This window comes from Psammomys obesus, unplaced genomic scaffold (assembly GCF_907164565.1).
Source record: "Psammomys obesus unplaced genomic scaffold, mPsaObe1.curated_primary_1811, whole genome shotgun sequence".
NCBI classification, from domain to species: Eukaryota; Metazoa; Chordata; class Mammalia; order Rodentia; family Muridae; genus Psammomys; species Psammomys obesus.
The window spans coordinates 37,914,766-37,939,848 of NW_026585644.1; the positions used below are offsets into that span (position 1 = coordinate 37,914,766).

Consider the following 25,083-nt stretch of genomic DNA (forward strand, 5'->3'; position numbering starts at 1 on the left):
ATATATATATATATATATATATATATATATATATATATATATATATAAAAAACAGGAAAAAAGCATATATGTATAAAAGTATATATGAATCCCTTAATGAACAGTATAGACGAAATCTGAACATTGTAGAATTTTATTAATACTTTGGGTAAAATCACTTTGAGTAAGTAGCTCAAACTTCTAAAAAAAGAAAGAAGTGATATAATTCTAAACATATTTTAAAGTGAAAAGACTACAATAGATTATATCCATATTTTAACAAAATACTGTCATAAGCACTTAGAAAATTTATTGGAACTGATTTGCAAAATAAAGGCAAATTAATAGGAGATTATTTTACTTCCAATGTGTTAGGTCTAATTTTGTTTAGAAATTTGTTAATAGTTTGCTAAAAGTAATGCTAGTGAAAGTCATCAATAATCTAAACTTAAAAACATAAATTTCTGAGAAGACACAAAACAAACAAATACAGTCTATCTGGAGAGTATCAGAATTGAAACTTGGGAAACAGAATAAAAATTTACTGATTAGAAGAACTGAAAGAAGTCCAGACAAACCTCTCCTAGACAGAGCCATCCTCCAGCATATAGAACTTGCTAAGTATATTAAGTATTAATAGAACTTGGTTAAGTATATTAAGTATTAAAACTCACTTAACCAAGATAAAAATCAAAAGCTAGCAACTAAGGTTTCATATTAAGGTCCAGATGCATTTTCTAATGTCTAAGATGATGACAAGATACAAAGCACAGACTGAAAGCCTGAAATATTTTAGGGATCCTCACTGAGAAGACAAAGCTGATAGGTTCCTGCCTCTCCCATACCTCATTACACTCCAAAAGAATACCAAAATACTTTACTCTCTCTACTTTTATCCCTCTGGCATCTCTCTAAAAATGAACATCTATTAAAGCAAAATACATTTTTATAGGAAGAAATTTTTATAATGGGACACCAGCTAATAAGATCAATAAGAAAATTATACTCCCAATTTGTATGTCAGCTTCTCAAGCATCTCTATGAACAAGTTTTTCACTATTTTTCTCAAATGCTGGACAAAAAAAGAAAATGAATAAAAACTAGTCATACCAGTAGGCTAATTCAATAAAGACAAAGGCCCATTATGTAAATCCATTTGAGGAATTAGTGAACTATACCATAATCAATTAAGTAATCTTTACTTCTAAAGCCACTTAGAATTATGATGAGCCTTAGGCAATGAAACCTTTAAGGTCTCTATGTAATGAAAAAATTAATCATTCCTCTGAAATTACTGAGAATTAACCATTATGACTGCTTTTTTATGCTTTAAAAAAAAAATCAACATGTAATTTACAAGCAGAAAAAAAACAGGACACAGTGGTACATGTCTGTGATCCCACTTGCCCTCCCCCCAACCCCAGGCAGAGGATGCAAATTCAAGGTCAGCCTGGGATGACAAGATTTTGCAAGAGAGAGAGAGAAAAAAGAAAAAAAAAAAAAAAAAAACGAAACAAACATAAACCTTCATGACGAGGTAAATTGTTGACATGGAACATAAATTTGAAAAACATTAAATCTGATTCCTGAAATAGCTGAACTTGTAACTGGCTAATGCTTCAGGTTAATAAGCATGCAAAACTAAAAGAGTTATGCTTTACAAAGTGACAATTACAATTTCCTATAGTGTCAATTTTTAAAGACTGTCCATGTCACACCTAACACTATCCCATACTTCTGATCAAATTACTCAGAAAGAATTAGTATCTTCTGAAAGTAAAGTGAGCACTTAATGAGACTATTAGGGATGGTGCCAGCTAAAAACACAAAGCACCGGGAAAGCGCCATCACTTCACCACTGATGTAAACACAAACAAGCCTGGATGGGCTTCACTGCTAGCATTTACCAGCCTTAGAAAATTGAGAGTATTTCTTTCCTTTTTCAATTATCACCTGGAAATCCTACATTATCACTTAAATAGTAAATTGTTTTTAGAAGCAGCCTAAGTAACTTTCTGAGAATCTTTGTTAGCTATAATACATATTTTCTCTCTCTCAACTATAGAGTAAGGAGCATTTGCATTAAGAATTCTACCACTACCCATGCCTTTAACCCCAGCACTCAGGAGGCAGAGGCAGGTGGATCTCTGTGAGTTTGAGGCCAGCTTGGTCTACAGAGTGAGTTTAGGGACAACCAGAACTACAGAAACCCCGTCTCAAAAAAACCGAGAGTTGGGGGGGAGGGAGGGTAGATGAATGAATAAATAAATTCTTTATAAGTAAGGTAAAGAGGATGGCCCCACACAGATATTAAACAGGCATGGTGGCACATACCTGCAATCTCAGCACCTAGGAGACAGATGCAGGAGGATTGTGAATGTGAGGCTAGCCTGGGTAACACAGTGAAAGATCATCATAAAAAATAAAGTCAAAAAGACCAAATTTGTTTTATGTAGGTTTATGTTGTGGTTGCACATGCTGCCAATTTAGAGAAAGAGCAATCTGGAGAACAGGATCAAGAGTATAGTATCAAGCAATTCATAAAAGCCTTCAAAAATAAGAAAATTGCTTCATAATTTTTATTTCCAAAATATGAGCATGTTGTTACTAACAGAAATTCACAACACTGAGAAAAGCAGCCCTTTATCCTTACTTTAAGCAGCCCTACTCCTTACTTTAGATCAACTATGACTAAATTCCAAGACAAAAAACTCCCTTGTAAGCCTCTAGTTGGACCCCAGAATCTAAGTAACATAGTTACAGGAATAAAAATTTTCTTCTGCCAGAAAGAATAGTACAAACTAGAAAGTTGAGTGAGTTACTGAAAAACCCAGAGAAAGTCTTAAGACGGAAGATCAGCTACCCATACACTCTGAAAATGGGTATCTAACCTCAGGAGACCTTTTTTTCCACGAGATGGAGATAGGGGGACTGTTCAGTGCACTCTAAGATGTTAGGCAACTTCCCTGTACTCTACTCATTTGACACCAGAAGCCTTATCATAAAAGATTTCCAGGTATTTTCCCTAGGAGGAAAATCATACTCCTGGAGAATTGGTGCAAACACAGTGTTAATAATTTACATATTCTGATAGAGTTGAGAGTACAACTTAAGAAGTCTATTCAGAGAAGAATGCAAGAAAGAATACAAGCAAGGCAGGTAAAATGCTGACTCAATTCTCACAAGAAAAAGCCAGGACTCCTATATTGAGGATGTTTTCTGGCATTTTAGTGCTTTATCTTAAAAATTATGGTTTTATGGTTCCTTATATTAAAGTAAGACAGGATGGACAAAGAAGTATGACTTAAAATAGTGAAGAAATGAGTCAAAGAGATGTCCTAACAGGAACAAAACTTAAGAAATATTCTGAAGCTGGCCGGTGGTGGCACACCCCTTGATCTCAGCACAACTTGGTCTACAGAGAGAGTCCAAGACAGCCAGAGCTACACAGAGAAACCTTGTCTTGGAAAAAGAAAAAAAAAAGTTTTTCAATTTTATATACATATATATATCATATATATGAGAGAGAAACAATGTTATGGATAAATGAAAGCAAATAGCACTCAAAAAAGGCAAAATTAGTTTATTGAAAGAGGTTATCCATAGTTTATCACTTCTTTATGATCTAGTCACTGTAAAATATCCTTCCTCTTAATTTACAGTAATCACAAACCCACTTAAGAGTCCTTACTAATGAAGAACACAATGCTAATAGCCTATATGTTCTAATATTAGAGGGTAACTCAAAAAACTGATTGCAATTGTTGGCAAAATATATATATACATACATATATATATATATATATTAATATATTCACCAAAAGAAAAAAAGAGACTGATTACAAAAAAGAAAATTAGAAAAGGACCAGTATAGCACAAAGTACTCTTCTACATTGTGAAGAATCTCTTCTCTCTACCAAAGCTGGCCTCAAAGAATTTACCATACATACGTACACAAATATGGGATTAGCAGGTTTTAACTCCCACTAACAGAAGTGTTCCAAAGCAAGGATGCCCTCACAGTGTGAATCCAATTGTACCAGTCGCCTTTGGAAATGTGCCTATATCCTTAGCTGATCCTTTTTTTATTCACTTTTAAACATGACTGTTACAAATACAACTTTCCAAAGAGCAATAAAGAATTGAGAACCAGAGGTTGGAATGAAAAGAAACCTTTAACCACAAATAAATAACATCTACCATATGTTAAAATCTAGAACTTACCCCAATGGCAGAAATCAGAAGAAACCACAAAGAGATTACTAGGATCCGCTAGATATTTACTGAAGAGTTTTCCGAATTCCTGTTCTTTTGACTCACTCAGAGCTCCAACCAGTACAGGAATAATGGTAAACTCATCTTTATGGCTTAAAGAAAACAGAAAAAAAATAAACAAATAAATAAAAAGTCATTTAAACTGTTTAAGATTAAAGATATTTTCCAATTGTGTTGGCACATTTATTTACACTGATAATAACAGACAGAATATTTTATTGTTGAATTCTTAAAATCTACAAAAAAAATTTTGAAAGAGGCCAATTTAAAAACAAGTACAGATTATTAAAAGTATCTATTTCAGTTACCATAATGTGTACCACTTTAAATAAACCAAACTGTTGTACTGCCAGGTATAAAATATGCCCAAAAGTAAGTCCACCAGACCATCAATGACTACTCACAATGGCTATAATCTCCTACCGAGTCCTGCCATTGTCACAGAGCATTAACATCTTCCTCATTTACTTTAATGTGATCCTGTATACATCCACCATTTCTGGCACTTATTCTATAAACCTGCCCAGCATGGCCTACAGACTTGATCTTGTCTCCTACGAGAACCATCGACTGCACTCTCATACTCACCCTAACAGTCAGATACAAGCTGGGCTCAGTACAACTCAAATTTCATTAACATCCACAGTAACAAAAGAATTAACGGATGTATTCGTTTCTAGTACCTCCCTCTCCCCTGAAGACACATACCTACCCATAATACCCAGTTCCTTTTGACTCTTAAAGACGAACAAATTTAGGAAAAAAAACAAAGCAGATATATAACTATAATCTAAGTAACTATGATTTGCTTCATCTTAAACATTATTTAAAATTGTTCATTATAATGAAATTTTAATAATATATGTATATATATATACAGTATTATTTATATCAATGGTCCTAGAGTTAGAGTTTTAGAAGCATGACTTATGTTTGTCTAATTTGTTTTGAATAGGACATTATAAATTCAGCATTATAATAACTGCTTTTTAATGTTAATCTGACACTTAACTGACGTAGGACAAACAAAACTCATAAAAGGGTTTATTTTTAATACTAAATTCAAGTAATCTCAAAGTAAATGTTTGCTAAGCTACATACCACTAATTCAGGGCACCCAAACACCTCCCCGCTAAGAGCTCCTTTACCCTTGTCAACTGCAAAATAAACAGATCGTATAGATCTCCAGTCCCTCTGCAATGCAGGGGCTTCTTGGGCAGATTCTGTACCTATGGGGGGGGCGGGGGAGAAGCTGGCAGAAGAAACTGCCATGGGACATCTAATTCTTTGATTCTTACTAGTTTGCTAAGTAACTACACAGAAAAACATGGTCTTCCTCTTTAATCAGGTTGACTATTAATTACAAGAATTTTGGTTTCTAATAAAAATTTGAGAATTGCCATGAACTATTCTAATTTCAAAACTAAATACACAAAGATCATCAAAAGAGATTGCAAATAATGACATGGTATGGAATCAGCTGTTATGCAAACTATAAGGAACAAGGGAAAGGCAGAGAGATGGGTTTAAGGACCATTCCATCTTTATGGTACATTTAGGATGAATTCCCTTAAGGATCACAACTATAAAACCTATTTGATGAATGTTATCACATATAGTAAGACAGTGTCAACTACAGATGACTTGCTCTGAAGAAACAACAAATCCACTCTCCACAGACCCACCAAACCCTTCCAATAACCTCAATGAGCTTATAAATCTATCTCTACAAAGAAAAAAGTCTAGTCCTCCACAGAAAAGGAGTGAATCATGGTTCATCACCTCAGCCTTCCTTGCCATATTTATGTATTTGCTTGTTTGTTTGTTTAATATGTATGCACTGCTCTGCCTGCACACTGGAAGAGGGTACCAAATCTCATTATAGATGGTTGTGAGCCACCATGTGGTCGCTGGGAATTGAACTCAGAATCTCTGGAAGAGCAGGCAGTGTTCTGAAACTCTGAGCCATCTCTCCAGGCACCTCCCTGCCATGTTTTAAATTTTACTTGTTCTCTATCTCCATAAAGCATGAATTAGGAAAAAAAAAAATTGACTTTGAAAAAGAAACACTTTTAGATTTTAAAATCCAAGTTCTGAAGTTGAATTTTCCAGGAAAGTATAAAATTTGCCCACAGAAAACAATTATAAAACTGGATAAAGCTTTTAAACGATTTTTGTATACTTAAGTCAGTGTAAGAGGAGGAAAATGTGTCTATTCAGTGTGACAGATAACAACTTCCTGTTAAAATCAGTAGGCTGTCTCTATCCCTGCCAGCTCCCCAGGCCAAGACCAACCATAGCAGAAAAGCTGGAGATCGCCAAGTACAAAATAGAGAACCCTACATGTTCCTTAGCCTTAAGTCAATGGAGCACACCAAAAGCCTAAGGATTAGGATTAGTTACGAATTTGTAGGGAAATCCCAGAAATGGAAGGACCTTAGACTTGAAATCCTACAGAAAGAAACTCTCAACCTCCACATTGCCTTGGCTGACACAAAAGATCCCATGGTAACTAACTTGAGGGCCTCTGAATGTGCTAGAAAACTGAAAATCGAAAGGTGAAGTTAGTTACAAATACCACAGCCTGAAAGGCTCAGCTGGAAAGTGCTCACATAGAAAGACATGAGACAGCCCAACAGAAAGGCAGAGGTGAAGCATAAACACAGTGGGCTTGTTTGAATATGCTCCCCAAAGTACAAACCATTCACTATAGACTGTGAAATACCCTGGGCTCATGATGTTTAGGTACAACTATAGGCAATCATTTAGTGAAGTCCTTGAAAACCGAGTAAAATCATAAAAATATTATTTTCTTAAGAGCTGAAAAGTCTGATCAACAGAAGTACATAGTGGGAAAAAGAGACTATGCAGCTGAAATGCACACAAAATGTTAAAGAATAAAGCCTGTAGAGAGAAAATTCAGTAACTACAAGACTATGTAAAAAGTACAGCTCAAGAAAGAAATAAAATCCATATAAAGAAACAGCAAACTATGACACTCTTAAAAAATAAAAGCTGGTAAATGTCAAGATCAACTCAGCACCTGAACTTAGCAGACTTCAAAATTGTTATAAGAAACATAATTAGAGCAGGGCGTGGTGGTGACCGCTTGTAATCGCAGCAGAGGCAGGTGGACTTCTGTGAGTTCCCATCCAGCCTGGTCTATTTAGTCTAGGAGAGCCAAGGCTACACAGAAAAACTCTTCCTCAGGAAAAAGAGGGTGGAGGTGAGGTGGAATATGATCAGAGAATTAAAAGAAGCTATTTAAGACATTCCCTTAAAAATGTGTGTGCCTGTGTATGTCATCAACAAACTAACAACAACAAAATCAGCCAAGTAATGCAAACTGTTTTTTAGAAAGTGATCCACTGAAAAATACAATAACCAAAAAAAAAAATTTCCTAACTGGATTAAAGAACAGAATTATCATTTTAATAAGAATGTTTGCAATTAAATGTGGAATCAAGAAGTCAAGTATAGCAGTTCACCAGCATGGAAAAGCACCCCAGAAAAATTCCAAGGCACAACCAGCCCAAGCTGTCTAGGAGAAATTGTCTTACACTAAAAAGGTAGGAAACGAAAAAGATAAATTTAAAACACTATATAATTTGAACAACAAAAAATTACTTTAGAAATATAAAGAGTATTGGAGAACTTAAGACAACATGAGGCATCCAAACAAGCTTCAGTCCCAAACCAAGGAAAGAAATAAGAATAGCTGCTAAAATGCTCTAAATCACACTGAAAACATTAGCCAAAATAATCTCAACAGAATTTTAAAAAGATCCTCACCTTTTATCCAACAAAAGACAGGACCCACTTAAAAAATGTACAACTTTGTCTCATACCAGTCACAAACTTTTATTAAAACTGAATCTAAAAATTCTAAAAGCTAAACTGTAACTCATCTAGACAATAGGGTCAGCAAACATCTTTTTTAAAGGGACCAAAACACATTTAGGTTTCTGGGCTATACAATATCCAGAATAAAAATATTCAATATTAATTCCAGAAGGACAGTAGGAAAAGACAATACTAGTGCCTGGGTGTGGCTAGCTGCCAATAAATTCCTATTTATAAAACAATATATGTTGACACACAGACTGTACAAAAATGTTTATAGCATTATACATAGTAACCATGACCTCAAAGTGGTCTTAGTGGCAAATGAGTAATTAAAATGTTACATGTTTCCATATAAGAAATCTAATCCAGAAAAGCTGAATTAATACAACATTCAAGAAAAAGCAACCTTTCCCCTAGCACCTCAGCACTAACAGAAAAAATAAAACAAACAAATAAATAAATAAGAAAGAAACAAAGAAGGTTAAACTATGGAAGATAAAAAAAGATCAGTGGCTTCTAGGAGTAAGGTAAGGGAAAGGAAGTTCTAAGCAGGTGGAACAGAGAATAATTTTAAGGCAGTAAAAGTTTTCAGTCTGTTATTATTATGACAAATACACAAAAGGCATTGACAAAAACACAGAACTAACACACAATGAAGCTCAACTAAACTATGGACTTACGCTAATAGTGGTATGTCAATATTGATTTATCAACGATAATAACTGTCTCATACTAATACAAGCCATTAAAATGAGGAAAACTACTTAGTTATGCATAATATTTATTTTCATACTAAGATCAGTGAATATACTACACTCACTTGGGGAACTCACAAATATAATCTATAGGCATAAGCATTATACAATCTTCATTATATAAATAAACCATGCAAAAATAAAAGTTTTTCACAAGTATCTCCAAAAAGTTATCAAGTCCTAGCCATTATGAACTTTTAAGATTGGAGAGAGCCAGTCAAAGCAGAAGATTTAAGAAAATTAGGCATACTTTCCAAGTTTTCTATGTCTAAAACAATGGCAGTAACAAAACTAGCACCTTATTTAAAAGAATACTTTTATACAGAACATGAACAGTTGGTGACTTTTGTTTTGGTTTTGTTAGTATTCCAGTCTTTGTCTTCGTAAATGCTACGATTTCAGGCACACACCACCCCATCACCAACTATGAATACTTTTTTGTTTTTTTAAAGATTTATTGTTCTTATTTTATTTGCACAATAGGTGTTTTGCCAGAATGAATGTCTGTGCACCATGAGCACACAGTGCCCCAGGAAGCCCAAAAGAAGGTGTTGGATCTCCAAACAATGGTGTGTCAGATGTTTAAAACCATGTGGCTGCTGGGAGCTGAACCCAGGTCCTCCAAAAGAAGAAGTGTTCTTAACTGAAAGCCAATCCTCCTCCTCCAGCCCAAAACTATTACATTTTTAATCAAATACTTTTATGCTACTTCTCTTACTACTTATGTACATTTTTTAAATTAAAAAGTTTACACTTTAACCTGTAAAAATCTGAAAGCCTGTTTCGTACGGAAAAGTAAAATAGCACAGTAAAACAGTCCAAATAACTCAGCTAAACAATTAAAAAGAAACAAAAATTCCATGAGTCAGATAAGCTATAAAACTACTACCAGAACAGAGAGCCAACTAGAGTCAGGAATGCTCTCTGTTCCATGGTTACAAATAGAAGCTGCTGTGAATTAATCCACTCCATGATGCTTCCTGCATCGCTTTTTATTTTACTCTCCAGTAAGAGTTTCTACCTATGGTCAACTATTACATTCTCAAAAAAATCTTTTTATTAATTTTTCGAGTTAGCACACAAGAATTCACACTGCATTTTCATATACATGTATCACTATATTTGAACTAATTCATCAAAGGGGTTTACGCTTTATTCACTTTTTTTCATGTACGTGTGTGTGCCTCATAACACTCACGTGAAAATCAGAGGACAACTCTCAGGATTTAATTCTTACAGGATCCAATAAGCCAGGAACCAATAAGTCAAGACAGAATTTCTCTCTGTAACAGCCCTAGCTGTCCTACATTCTCTTTGCAGACCAGGCTGCCTTTGACCTCACAGAGATCTACCTGCCTCTGCCTCCCAAGTGCAGGGATTAAAGGCGTGCACAATCATGCCAGGCATTCAATTTTTTAAAAACTAAGTATATAGTAGTCGGGGAGATATATTTTGTTCACTGGTTCCTAAATCAAGATGACTCATACCCAAAGCTGCATTCATATTCAAACTTGATGCAGATTATGGACATTGCATCTGAAATCATTAAAGAATAAGATATTGACATAATTTGAGTAAGAATGGTCTCCAGAGGCTCATATGCTTAAATACTCAGTCCCCAGGAACTGTTTGCAAAGGATTATGAGGTGTGGATTTGTCAAAAGAGTAGGGTCACAAGAAGCAGGCTTGAGGTTTCAAAAGACTTCTGCCAATCAAAGCGTTCTTCTGCTTTCAGATTCTGGACTGATTTCTACTAAGTTGCTTTGGTCATGGTGTTTTATCACAGCAATAAAAAAGTAAATGAAACAGAAATCTAAGCTGGTGTGTGTACATGTTGCAGAGACAGAAGCTGCCCAACAGAGGTGGAACTGTAATACAGTACCCACAAACAGACTATCCTATTCCTGTAGACATACACTACTCCTATCAAGACAGAAAATGTATCAACCTCCCTCAGACCTTCGCTGACAGACAGAGTTTGTTCTGAGAAGCAGAAATTGGTAGAAATGGCACTGTCTTTTCAGGAAGTAAGCACCATAACTAGAAGCATCTAAGTGAGTTCCATCTTGGATTCTCTTTAGGCAAGAGAATCTCAAAGAGAACCACTTAAGGTGTACTAGGACAAGATGCTCCCTGCTCCAAATTTTAATGGCAAAGTATGACTAATATAACATATAAATTATTTAATTTGTTTATTATTATTGAGCACTGTGTCTGCACTTATGCCTGTATGACAGAAGAGAGCATCAGACAGAAGAGGGCATCAGATCCCATTATAGATGGTTGTCAGCCACAACGTGGTTGCTGGGAAGTGAACTCAAGACCTCGGGAAGAGCAACCAGTGCTCTTAACCACTGAGCATACTCTCTAAGCCCCAAAAGTTGTGATTTTAACCCACTCAATTCTGAAATAATTCATTGCTCAGTGATCACTAATTGACACAACACAATAAATAGAAACAACTGCTTACTGGGTTCTTCTAGAAATAATATGAGGGATCCTAACAGGATGTGGGAGGAGTTCACTGAACACTAAGAGGAAATGTTATGAATGGAAATTGTATTTGTTGGTCTCAAATTCCTATTTTCCTAAATTTCCTACAGTTTACATACTTTACTTTCAAAGTAACAACTAATGTTGATTTTTAAAACCCTCCATTAGAGTGTTACCAATTTATTGGCTAAATTATAATCAATTAATCCTCATGATAAAATATATAAAAATTTCAGCAAAGTACAAAAGAAAATGTTTTAATAATTGGGAATTCTTGTTATGCCATAAAACAAGAAAAAAGCATGTTTTTTCAATAATTTTTTGAATAATTAGAACCTAATAAAATACAACTGGCTGGGCATACAACCCCAGGATTCCAGGAGGCTGAGGCAGGAGGATCCCAAATCCAGCCATGGCTACAAAGTACATTCCAGGCCAATGTGGTACATATAGTAGACCCTATATCAAACAAACAAAACAGAAACTAAAATTACAATTTAGCACTGCACAGCTTTATGCAAGTATCTTCAGATTTATATAATTCTTCATGGTTAGTGTGAAGAGATGTGGATGATAAAAGGCAATAAAACTTTGACTACAAGAGGAAAAAAAAAAAAAAAAACTACAGTAATGGACTAAAATCAACCAGAACAAATTACACAATAATCGAGAAATCATTCATATTTGAGCTAAAATACCAACCATACAAAATTCAAGCTAGGATGTTGACATCAGTACTATAATCTCAGCAACTGGAGATTAAAGCAGAAGGACTTCCCTAAATTCATGGCTGGCATATACAACACAACAGGACCCTGTATCAGAAAAATAAAACACAAGAGCTGCAGAGATGACTCAGCAGTTAATAGCATTGACTTTATTTCCAGAAGACCTAGGTCTGGTTAAGAGAACCCATATGAGCTGGGCGTGGTAGCCCATGACTTTGATCCTAGCACTAGGGGGAGGCACAGGCCGGGAGATCTTTGTGAGTTTGAGGCCACCCTGATCTACCAATCAAGTCGAGGACAGCCAAGGCTACACAGAAAAATCCTATCTCTAAAAACCAAACCAAACAAACAAAAAGAGCACCCACATGGTGGCTTCACAACTGTCAGTAACTCCAGTACCAATTGTATGCCCTCTTCCGGCCTCTCAGGAAACAGGTACACACACACAAGTACTTTACAGATAACACATGCAGGCAAACATACACACCCAAAACAAAATAATAAAGAAGTCGGTTGGTTTGGGGGTTTTGTTTGTTTTTGGGGACAGGGTTTCCCTGCATAGCCTTGGAAGTCCTGGACTCGCTCTGTAAACCAGGCTGGCCTCAAACTCACAGAGCTCAGCCTGACTCTGGCTTCCAGAGTCAGGGATTACAGGCATACAACACTAAGCCTGGCTAATGAAGTTTTTAGGTTCTAAAAAAAATTAATAAATAAAACACCACCACAACAATAAACTAACATACAAAATTGTAAGAAAAAAAAAATCATCACAAAAGCATGAAAAGCCTTAGTCTTTAGCTAGTTATAAGTATTCTAGCCAAAAATCAATAACCCTGGGGCTGCAGAGATGGCTCAGAGGTTAAGAGCACTAGCTGCTTTTCCAAAGGTCCTGAATTCAATTCCCAGCAACCACATAATGGCTCACAACCATCTATACTGAGATCTGGTGCCATCTTCTGCAGTGCAAGTGTACATGCAGACACAACATTGTACACATAATAAATAAATCGTTTCAAAATTTTATATTTTTATTTAATTTTATTTATTACAATTTATTCACTTTGTATCTCCACTGCAGGCCCCTCCCCTTATCTCCTTCCAGTCCCATCCACAATCCCTTTTCTCCCCCTATGCCCTTTCCCTAGTCCCCTGATAGGGGAGGTCCTCCCCCCCTTCTATCTGACCCCAGCCTATCAGGTCTCATCAAGACTGGCTGCATCATCTTCCTCTGTGGCCTGAGAAGGCTGTACCCCTCCCCCAAATCTTTAGATAGATAGATAGATAGATAGATAGATAGATAGATAGATAGATAGATAGATAGATAACCCATGCTGCATTAAAATATTAATTATTAATAAATTTAAATGATAAACATAACTTTACTATAAGAACATAGTAAAAAAAAATACAAGAATAAGCTCCATGTATTTAGAACTACTGAAACTGTGTGAAATATAAGTATATATTAAGAAATGACTGGAGAGATGGCTCAGAAGTTAAGAGCATTGTTTGTTCTTTCCAAAGGACCATGTGGGTTCAATTCCCAGCATCCACATGGCGGCTCACAACTGTCTAATAACTCCCATTCCAGAAGACCCAACACTTTCACATATACATGCAGGCAAAACATCAATGTGCATAAAATAAAAATAAGTTTTTTTAAAAGAAATGACATAAAAAAAGTGAAAATGATCTACCAAGGAGACGAATCTTAGAGACAGTTTGTCTTTCATTCAATTATTACGTGTTGGGCAAAAGAGCAGACACTAAAATATATGGTAGAGAACAAAGCAGATCCTGCCCTTTTCTCTATTTCTTATCCTGGGGAAACCTTACCATAGAAAGACCATTGGCAGGAACAGTAACAACATCGTCACCATCATCAACATCATCATCGTCATCTGTTAAATCTAAGTCTCATGGATCTTTACAAATTTCTGAAAAGACTAAGTTCCAAAGATACTTCCAAATTTAAAGTTTTAAAATTATAGCACTGTACCACCAAAGAAGATAATGACTACCCTAAAATGTCAAAGTGTTTTTTTGGCTATCATACCAAGCACACCAAGATACATCAACCCAAACACACACATAGGTTGTTGTCTTAAATTCCACCTTTACAAACCAATCAGGTCAATTTATATGCTCAACCTTAATAGACAACTAGTTAAAATCCAACTTTAATCTTCAAAAAGATACTGCAATCTCCAATTTTTATTTCGTTTTAAAGAAGACATTTTTAATCTCCTTGCTTTGTCAAGTTATCTTGTCCTAGACTAAAATTATTCCAATGAAATTAGTATCTATGACTTCTCAGAGATTTCTTATATTATCAGTATACCTTTCCATGGCTTTAGCTGTATAAGGCAAATGCATTTCAATACTGTGTTCATCTTCATCTGTCTGCAGAGACATGCGTTCAAACATTCCTGTCTTCCATAGCTCTCCGTATACTAAAGAGATTTCAAAATATATTAAGACAAATATTAATGCATACATTTGTTAAAAAACTTCCACCCAGCAACAGAAAACTGTAAGCTATCGCAAGAAACAAAAGCACCACATACTCCATTTTTTTATTAAACGTGAAAGACAGAAAGACTAATTTAATTACATAAAATAGCACATGTAAAGACTTACCATTTGGATAGTAACATTGTGCATTTTTCATCAGTTCTTTTAATATTTCTAAAATAAACTCTAGGGCTAGGCCAATTGTTCTAACCAAAACAACTCATTAGAATTCCCACTATAACAGAAGGGAAAAACAAAACACCACTCTATTTACATATAAGGTTAATAACAGGTTTTTTAAGTTTTGCTTTGTTTTTATAATAAGGTATATAGTTTTATTATTTTACCTCATGATTCTACTATACCAACAACATAAAATTTTCACTTCCAATACTATTTTTCCTAAAATTCAAACTTTAACTTACAGCAGAAATCATAAATCCACCAGAGTATTAATACCAACTTAAAATGATCTAGCCATCCTGATATTTCTGATGAGCTACACTTAAAACTAATTTAGAACAAGACATGAAATTTAGTATCTAAAAACACAACAGAAAAATAATTTAGAGCCAGATCTAGTGGCACACACTAATAACCACAGCTACTCAGAAGGCTAAAGCATGAGGATCACAAAATCAAGTCCAGCCTGGGCTACAAAGAAGGATCAAGATCTAGTTGAGTTCTCTTAGCAAAATCCTTTCTCAAAAAGAAAAAAAAAAAAAAAAAAGAAAGAAAAAAAGAAGAAAGGGAGGAATGGGAAGGAAGAGAGAAAGACAAAGGAGAAAGAAATGGTAGTTAAGGCCTCATCTCTACAAAATAACTTTTAAAAAAAATTAGTCATTTCTTTGCTTGTACCAAACAAGGCTCTTAAAAATGGGGGAGTTAACAATCATCTATAGCTGTAGTTTCAGGAGATCTAAAGCCTTCTTCTGACCTCCTCAGGTACTAGGCAGGCACATGACACACAGACATGTATGTGAGCAAAACATTCATACCCATAAGATAAACAAATACATAAAAAAGAAAAATGTGCCCCTTAAATCATTTCAGTCGGAAAGGTAATATTCTATTTGTATTAGTAAGATCTATTCAAATAACAAATTGCTACTACTCTATGAAACAACTTCAATTTGTAGAACTCGAAGTCTAAAATAAGGCTTAAAAGAGCTGGTTATTTCTTTTACAGGTGAAACCTTTCATTCAATGTAAAAAATTACTGCAAATTTTAATGGAATAATAGCATCCCTTATATACCAAAAATATAATTTAATGAGCTAAAGGATTCACTCTCAATACTTCATGAAGGTGCTAATTATGCAGAAAGAGACAAGAGAAGGGAAAATTCAGAGTAAACTGCGGATAATGAGCATGCCGTCTACTGTTTTGTATTTTTTTATATTACATTTACTGTGTAAGAAATAGATAAACAAAAATATGACATCTAGAAGCTGGGAAGACGACTTCCTCAGCAGATAAAATGCTTCTCCAGAAAGCATGAGAAGCTGAGCCATGTTCCCAGAACTCACACAAAAATGTATGACATGGTGGCACATGCTATGACCCCATGAGGAATTAAAGATAAGCAGATCCCTGGGGCTCCTTGGCCAGCCAGGCTAGCATTCTGGGTGAGTTCTAGGCAAGTGAGAGATATGGTCTCAAAAGAAAAGGTAGACAGCACAAAAAAAAGAACACACAGCACACACACAATGTACGCTCAATCACAGAAGAACACACACACCACACAATACACACACACACAAAAAATTAACTTCTGGTAACCTTAGGAGAAAACTCAAAATAACAGACATGGGAGATGGACAGATGTCTTATCAGGTAAAATGTACCATACAAGCTTAAGGACTAGTGTTTGGACCTGAGAATCCGTGTAAAAAGCTGCAAAGGCCCCCAGGAGTCTATGGGCTCACCCTGAGATTTCTAGCAGTAGAAGATATGGAGCCTGAAGTGGTCACCTCCTATAGCCAGGTGGGACTTCCAGTGGAAGGAGAGGGTTGCCAACCCACTTATAAAACCTTCGACCTAAGCTTTGTCCTGCCTATAGGAAATATAGGGATGAAGATGTAGCAGAGACCGGGGGAATGGCAAACCAATGACTGGCCCAACTTGAGACCCACCCCATGGGAGAGTTCTCTGTCACTATTAAATGATACTCTGTCATGCTTGCAAAAAAGAGCCTAGCATAACTGTCTTCTGAGAGGCCCCACCCAGCAGCTAATGAAAATTGATGCAGAAACCCACAGCCAAACAATAGGCTGAGTATTGTGGAAGACTAGGAAGAAGAAAGAAGGAATCCAGAGGGGTTAAGAACACCACAAAGGACCTATAGAATAAACTAACCGGGGCCCATGGGGCTCACAGAGACTGAAGCACCAACCAAAGAGCATGCATGGACTGGACCTAGACCCCTACACATATGTAGCAGATGTGCAGCACGGTCAACAGGTGGGTCCCCTAACAATGACAGTAAGGGTTATCTCTGACTCAGTTGTCTGCCTTTGGATCCCTTCCCCCTAGCTGGGCTGCCTTGTCTGGCCTCAGTTCAAGAGGATATGCTTAGTCCTGCTGTGTCTTGAGATGCCAGGGTGGGTTGGTACCCCTTAGGGGTCCTCATTCTCTGAGAAGAAGGAGAGGGGAGAATGGAGCAGCATGAGGGTGGAACTGGGAGGAGATGGGAAAAGGCTGGGATTAGGCTGTAGAGTGATTAAATAAAAAATTTAAAAATTAAAAAAAAACTTAATACAGGCAAAAAAAAAAAAAAAAAAAAAAAAAGCTGGACAGGTATGGCAAGCCCATCTGTAAATCAAGTGCACAAGAGTCCTTCATATACACATACACACACACACACACACACACACACACACACACACACACACACACATCAAGTGACATGAGACAAAACAGTGAGTTTTGAGTATAGCCAGAGACACTGCCTCAATGATATATCAGGCGTGGAATTATCAAGGAAGACACCAACATTAGCCTCAGGCCTCCACACAGCATGCATGCACTTTTACATACACATATATGCCCAAAAACATGCACGCACACAAGCATGCATACATATATACACGCAAAACTAAATAAAAAAACACGCTTAAATTTTCTATACTACCTTTCAGAACCTCAAAAAATATAGAATAATGTTTCCCATTTGAAAAAAAAAAAAAAAAAAAACAATGAGAGGAAATGAAAGTATTATTGCCATCACTTAAAGTGAAATATATGAAAAGTGATATACATAAAAATAAAGTTAACTTGCCAAGTCTTTCATCAGGTTGGCATATATACTAATTTCTTGCTTCATGGCTTAATAACACAAGCAAAGTATTTCTCTAAATATAAATGTGGCCACTGTGGTATGGAGCTAAGTGCCTTTAACAGATTTTTGTAGTTATAAGGAAAATACCACATTGGGGGGGTCCAGTTTATACAGATTAGTTACAACAACAACAAAAAAATTTAGTTAAAATATCATTTATGGTATCTGTGTCTTTTTAAAATTTTTAAATTAAAATTACAATCCTTATTAAATGGTCTTTAGCTATTTAAAAGCTGTATGATTTCTATATACTTACTCTTTTGGTCAATACGAAGGTCATACAGAGGAGTCCTATATATATCCACACTGGAGAGTGCACATCGAGACAGGGGCACATGATGGGAAGGCCCAAGGATGAAAATTCTCCGGCTGGGAGATACACAACAGAAACACAGAACAAATGTACTTCTACACAAATCTTATTAAATAAAAGGAAAAGTAACTTTAAATTTTACTTGTTTTTCCGTGCTGACTACCTACTTTTATTACATTCTGTGAACATAAAAGCTGAACTATGTTCTTATCAAAATTCATATACTGAAGTTCCAACTTCCCATATCTGATTGCAGGCCAATTAGGAGGTAAATTTTTCAAGAGCTAATAGAGTTAAAACGAGGCCCTTATCAATGTGACTGATGTACTTATATAAAAAGGCTTCAAAGTCAGGAGTGGTATCCCATATAATCCCAGAATTTGGGACCCCTGAGGCAAGGACTGACGCCAACCTGGGTTCCACAGTGAATTCTAGCCAGCCAGGATTATGTAACATGATCCTGGGAGGGGTGAAGTGCAGGGGTGGATAACACATGGGACACAACCACAACACATGATTCCAAGGACACCCCTAACAGTCATGCAGTTAAGAGAGGCCTAGCAGCCAAAGAGGAGCTTCAAAGAAACCAACCCTATCAGGCCATAATACTGGATTTCTAGTTTTCCAGAACTGTGAGGAAATGAGACTTCTGTGAACCAAAGCCACAGTCCTTGGAATTTCATTACAGTAGAACTGAATTTGCTCCTCAGTTTTAATCTAAATTTATGTCCAATAAATGAAAATACCAGCTATAAATTTTTACAATAACCATGCTATATATAACTCATTTCTAGATGTATAACTAGACAAGTTTCAAAACTAAGTAGTTTAAATATTTCAGCTATGAGAATTTAAATTTTTAACATAAATTAATACTGTTAAAAACCTTGAGTATCTATGCAAAACAGCATTACAAAGAAGCATTCAATGAAAGTATTTTGGCATTATTTCTATGGTAGCAAAGAAACAGGACATCTTGTTGAAAAAAATTCTATGATATCAACTTTATTCACTTTAATACAAGTCATTCTCAAATACAAAGAAACTTTATAATGTATTTATAATGCGCAGTAGTCTATCTAAAGAAAAAACTGGGCTAAACACTAGCTACAATCTTCACAACCTGTCTCAACACCCAAAATACAATCAGCTTACTATTATTTACTATCAAACATCCAAACTTGACCTACAACCTAAATGCTGAAACTATGAACTTTTTGTTTTCTAAAATTCAAATAAAACAATCTTATCATACTATACACAAATATAAATAAGTTAAAGATTAAAAAAAAAAAAAAGCAAAACTGTGAGAAAGAAGGAAACAGGTTATGGGGCTTATGTACCTAGAAACCATGACCTAGTTCTTTCACTGTCAAGAGATTTTCAGGACCAGGAGAGTGTGCTTAGCTACATACTCTGACAAATGCTATTACTGTTCCAAATGTGACGGCGTTCGCCTATACCTAAGACTTAGGGTGAGCCAGAAAGATGTAGGATGATTCAGAATTCAAAGCCATCTTGGTCTACAAAAATCAGAACCTATCTTTAAAAAAAAAAAAAGTCAGGTGTAGTGAAACAATCTTTAATCCTCACACACAGGAGGCAAAGCAAAAGCAGGCCTGATCTGCACAGCAAGACTATGTCCGTGAGTGAGTGAGTGAGTGAGTGAGTGAGTGAGTGAGTGAGTGAGTGAGTGAACCAAACAAAATCCATTACTAAGCTAAGAAAATTAATCTACTTTTTTAAAGACATGTCACTTCAAAATTGGAAAGGAATGAGGGAGATAAGGAAGTTTTGGATTAAGTAATTCTTTGAGTCCTCAAATTGGAAAAAAAAATCTCACCGGAAACTATTTTATCCTTAAGCCAATGTGTGTCAGAAATAATCTTTTTTATTCTCTCTTCTCCATCTTTTAAGACTTAAATAGTATTTTATGTATTTCAGTGTTATGTCTACATGTATACCTGCACACCAGAAGAGGGCACAGGACTCCATCATAGATGGTTGTGAGATATCAGTGGGTACTAGGGATTGAACTCAGGACCTCTGGAAGAGTGCCACTTAGTACCTCTTAGTACCACTAAGCCATCTTTCCAGCCCCTCTTTCTCAATCTTTTTAGCACTACAATCCACATTTGTTTCATAACATTTACCATCAGTATCATGGAGAGGGTCAGATTCATAGATTATAAAATGAACAAAACCAAGAGATACTATTTTGTTCTGTAATAGCAGTCCACAAATATTAATGAATTCTTTTATTAATATCTAATGTGAAATATGTATAAAATGGTAACGTAGATATGTTTAGGTCACTTGATTAATGCCAGGATTAATGCCACAGTGCTCTGTGTCTATAGTCTACATAACAGAAGGCTAAAGCAGGGAGATCAGTTGAGCACAGGAGCATAAGGCTAGCCAAAGCAACATAATGAGACCCTATTTACAAAAGAAAAAAGAAGAGGAAGAGAAGATAGAGAAAGAAGGGAGAGAAAAAAAACTTTTAATGGTGTGGAGGTTGGGGAGTGTTTCTGGTTGAGAAATCAGTTTCTATAAGAAAAAGTATCTAATATTTAGCATCAGAATGCTTTTGGAAAAAAAATCTAAGGTATATAGCTTAAAGTGATATTTTAAAAGTCAGTCTCTTCTCCTGCCAGGTGTGATGGCACACACCTTTAATCCCAGCACTCAAGAGGCAGAGGCAAGCAGATCTCTGTGAGTTCCAGGACAGACAGGGCTACACAAAAGACTCTGTCTCAGATGACAACAAGTCAATCTGAAGACTTGTACACAATGAGCACTGCTACAGAAAGGAACCAACGATAGTCCTCTGGGAGCCGAAGGCCTTCCGCTGACAGCTGACTACTGTCTTAGCTTTCCTTTTTGTCAAACCCAACCTATATAAAACACTCCCTACAATCTGAACTAGCCAGATTTTTCCCAATGAATTCTTTTTAGTTTGGTAAAAACATATAACCAATCTAGCACAGTTGCAGAACTAATTTACAAAAACAAGAAATAAGAAAAAACGTTGCCATCAATTTAAAATTCTTTAAAATAACATAGAGAAACCACAAAAGGTTAGATGCTATTGAAAAGGGGCATATTAAGATAATAATGACCTCAAAATAGGTCTCTATTAGCTCAAGTCCTAACAAAGAAAGATAAACAAAGAACACTGAAGTTCATGTATTTCTTCCTCCCTTCTTTGCTAGACCCATAACAGCACAGCCACTGCAATAATTGGAAGAAAAATAAGTAAGCAAGGCTATGTTCATTTCCTTTAAAAAAAAAAAACAAAAAAACTGCAAGGTGTTTTGCCTTTAAAGAAATAACCTTGGCATTGTATTCTGGCTGTTACTAGATAGGTAAAAGAAACCTTCAATATGAAGTAATAGAGAGATGGTAATGAGTCATATTTTCCTAGACATAAATATAGTCCACACACTGCGGCTCCTGAGAACTCACCTTTGTGAAATTATTATAATGAATATGGTCTATGAGCACTTGTCATTTTTTCAACTACCTATTCCAACTATGGAACATAAGTAATTTTCTATAGGTGTTTCAAAGGGAGAGAAAATATTTTAATTAAAGACTAAAAACATCATGGGCTCCAATTTCTTTTGTCCTACGAAGCTTTTTGAAAAATATAAATTAAATTCAAGCTTCTGCCTAATTGCCTTTTCAATTTCACATATTAGTTTTGTTAGCATCCAGGAAAGACTTTACAACTGTCAATGTGAAAAGGAACCTAATGAAAGGCCCCATTTTTAAGTTCTTTAACAGCCCAAAATGATCTTTTGAAACACAAATTTTATTATTTCACTGTTTTTTGCCCTTACTTTAAAAAGTCCTTCCTGAACCAAGGTAGTGACACAGGCCTTTAATCTCAGCTCCCAGAAGGCAGAGGCAGGCAGATCTCTGCCATTTCAAGGCTTCCCTGGTCTACAAAGCAAGTTCCAGGACAGCTAAGGCTACCCAGAAATACCCAGTCTTGAAAAGCAAAAAACAAACAAAAAAGTCCTTCCTGGCTTTTAATGGATATAAAAGCAAGTAAAACCCTTAAAAATAAGTAGAATTTTGTGGGTTGTTTTTCCCCACTGTAAGTATATGACGTGGATGCACAGATGCAATATACAGGTATTTGCAGAAGCCAGTTTGACATCAGGTGTCTTCCACAGCAGCTCTCCACTTTATTTTTTGTGACAAGGTCTCTAGTTGAAACTAGAGCTCACTCTTCCAGCTAGACTATCTAACCAGCTGGCCCAAAGATCTTCCTTTCCCAGGACCATCTGCTCTCCCAACTGCCTGGCACCAAGAGTTTCAGGGGCACAACCAGCATGCTAAGATTTTACATGAGTGCTGGGATCAGAACTTAAGTTGTCATACCTGTGCAGCAATCACTACCCACTGAGCCATACCAAGTCCCTAAAATGGATTTTAAAGTGTCAAATGAACTATCAACTTTCTCTACTCCTTTTGCTGCCCCTTGACTGTTAACATTCTGTGAATACACTAGTCTTATAGTCCTTGATGAACTAACAAGTTTAACTATACATGTTGTCATCCCCTCTGATAGGCTGCTTTACCTTAAACACCAATTCCCGTGCTTGAAGTCAAATCACCCTTTTAAGGTCTATCATATCAGATGTCATAGGGTGATCTACGTGTTCTTAACACTTAAGACCCTATAAAGGAGTATACAAAGTACAAACTAGCTCCAAAATAGTGGGAAAAAAAAAAAAAAAAAACTGCTTTCTTAGCTCCTGATTTGCACTTAAACTGCAGAAATGAGGGAAAGTAAATGTTAGCACAAGCTTCACTGCTGTGAAACCAACATGTGTCCGTAGTCCATTCACTGCTACAGCTTTTTAAAAATCAATTTCACCAAAATTCTTGACCCTAAGAATACAGCTGAACAATGCATGACAAAATATATTCAAACCACAGAGACAGATTCATAAAGCATTTCTGCAGATGAACATCGTATCTCATTAAAAAAAAAATCACTTGATTATGAGCTGAGGGTTGAACTAAACACATTTTTTTTTCATGGAATACAACTTTTACTTCAAAAACAATAACTATACAAATAGTAGGTATTTGGCAGAAATACCCAAATACCCAAAATAAACAAAGTAAGTCTGCAAAACAATTGACATATTTGTTGTACAGAATAAAATTGAAGCTTTCTAGTGAAAATTAAATCAGATATGTTTCAGATGATAGTATGAACAAACCTAACGTTCTAAATTGTACAACAAACCATCACCTGAAAGATCTATGCTGACTCTCAAGAAACTATTTTTATTAAGTTCTATTTTGGTATTAAAGAGGAACATTGCCTGTTTAACAGAAAAAATATAGACTGCTTCTCCCTTTTGAACTACATTCCTGTGTGAAAATGGGTTTCCTTCTTATATTTATGCCCCAAAAACAGATCATAATAAACTGAACGCAGAAGCAGACATGAACACAAAGGTATCTTCTAGACTTCGGATTAATGTATAATTTATCCGAAGTCTGGCATGGTACATACACTATAACCCCAGCACTTCAGAAGCTGAGGCAGAAAGACTGCTGTAACTGAGTGCCAGTCTAGGTTACAAAGCCAGTCTCTTGTTCCAAAAACAAATAAGAAATAATAAAAATGTATAGGATATTTATAGATATATAACATTAATATTTATATATTATAATATATAAATAATATAAAACTATATATATGGTGTTTTTTTTGTTTGTTTGTTTGTTTTTGGTTTTTTTTTTTTTTTTGTTTTTTAGACAGGGTGTCTCTATGTAGTCCTGGGTGTCCTGGAGTTCACTATATAGACCAGGATGGCCTGGAACTCAAAGATATGTTCTTGTCTCTGCCTCTGTCTTCCTTTAATCCTAGTACTAGAATTAAAGGTATGTACCACCAAACCCGGCTATATTTTGTAAAAGAAATGTAAAAGCAATATCTCTTTTCCCATTCTTTCATTATTATATGAGGAAATATGACGAACATTATTATATGTTTCTTATTTAATGTTTCATTAAGTTTATGGTATTTGGGAACTAAGGATATACTTCTGTAGTTGAGGGCTTTCTTTGCATGTCTAAGATCCTGGATTTGACCAGCATCATCATACAAAAAAAGTCACTTTTGTTCTTATTATTTTGATAGTTTTAATTTTTGTTCTAATTCTTTTTAACTTTTAAAAAAATATTTATGTGTTTAGTGTTTTGCCTGCATATATGTATGCTTACCATCAGCATGCCTGGTAATACTGGAGGTCAGAAGAGGGCATCAAATTCCCTGGGACTGGAGTTATAGACAGTTGTGAGCTATCATATGGGTGCTAGGAATTGACACCAGGTCTTCGGGAAAAGTAGCTAGTAGTAGCTGCCATCTTTTCCAGCCCATACAATTATTTCTGCCCTTGGAAATTTATTTTTCACCCTGAAGATGATTTCACAATTCTATTTTAAATTAAGTATCATAATTGTAAAAAGTTTATTTTTAACTCTACCTCAATAAGCCGGGCATGGCAGCACGCACGCACGGTTAGTCCCAGCACTCAGGGAAGCAGAGACAAGCAGATCTCTGGGATCAAAACAAAAAATTAACTCTAGTTCATTAAGACCTTTTTTAATTAATTTTTTTTCCATTAAGTAGTATATATTTTGTTTGTTTGTTTTTTAGTTTTAGTTTTTTGGGACAGGGTTTCTCTGTGTGTAACCCTGGCTGTCCTGGAATCACTCTGTAGACGAGGCTGGCCTTGAACTCAGATATCCGCCTGCTTCTACCTTCCATGTGCTGGGATTAAAGGTGTGCGCCACCACCGCCAGGCT

At 35.7% G+C, this 25,083-nt stretch overlaps 1 protein-coding gene across 1 annotated transcript in view; it reads right to left on the bottom strand.

Annotated features, from left to right (window-relative positions):
* Positions 1-25,083, bottom strand: part of Memo1 (mediator of cell motility 1) — a gene marked incomplete in the record, with an annotated part of 91,636 nt that overhangs the window by 17,993 nt on the left and 48,560 nt on the right. Inside the window, 3 exon segments of the mRNA XM_055618079.1 lie at positions 4,204-4,346; positions 14,418-14,529; positions 18,187-18,299. Of these exon segments, the coding sequence (XP_055474054.1) occupies positions 4,204-4,346; positions 14,418-14,529; positions 18,187-18,299 (368 nt within the window).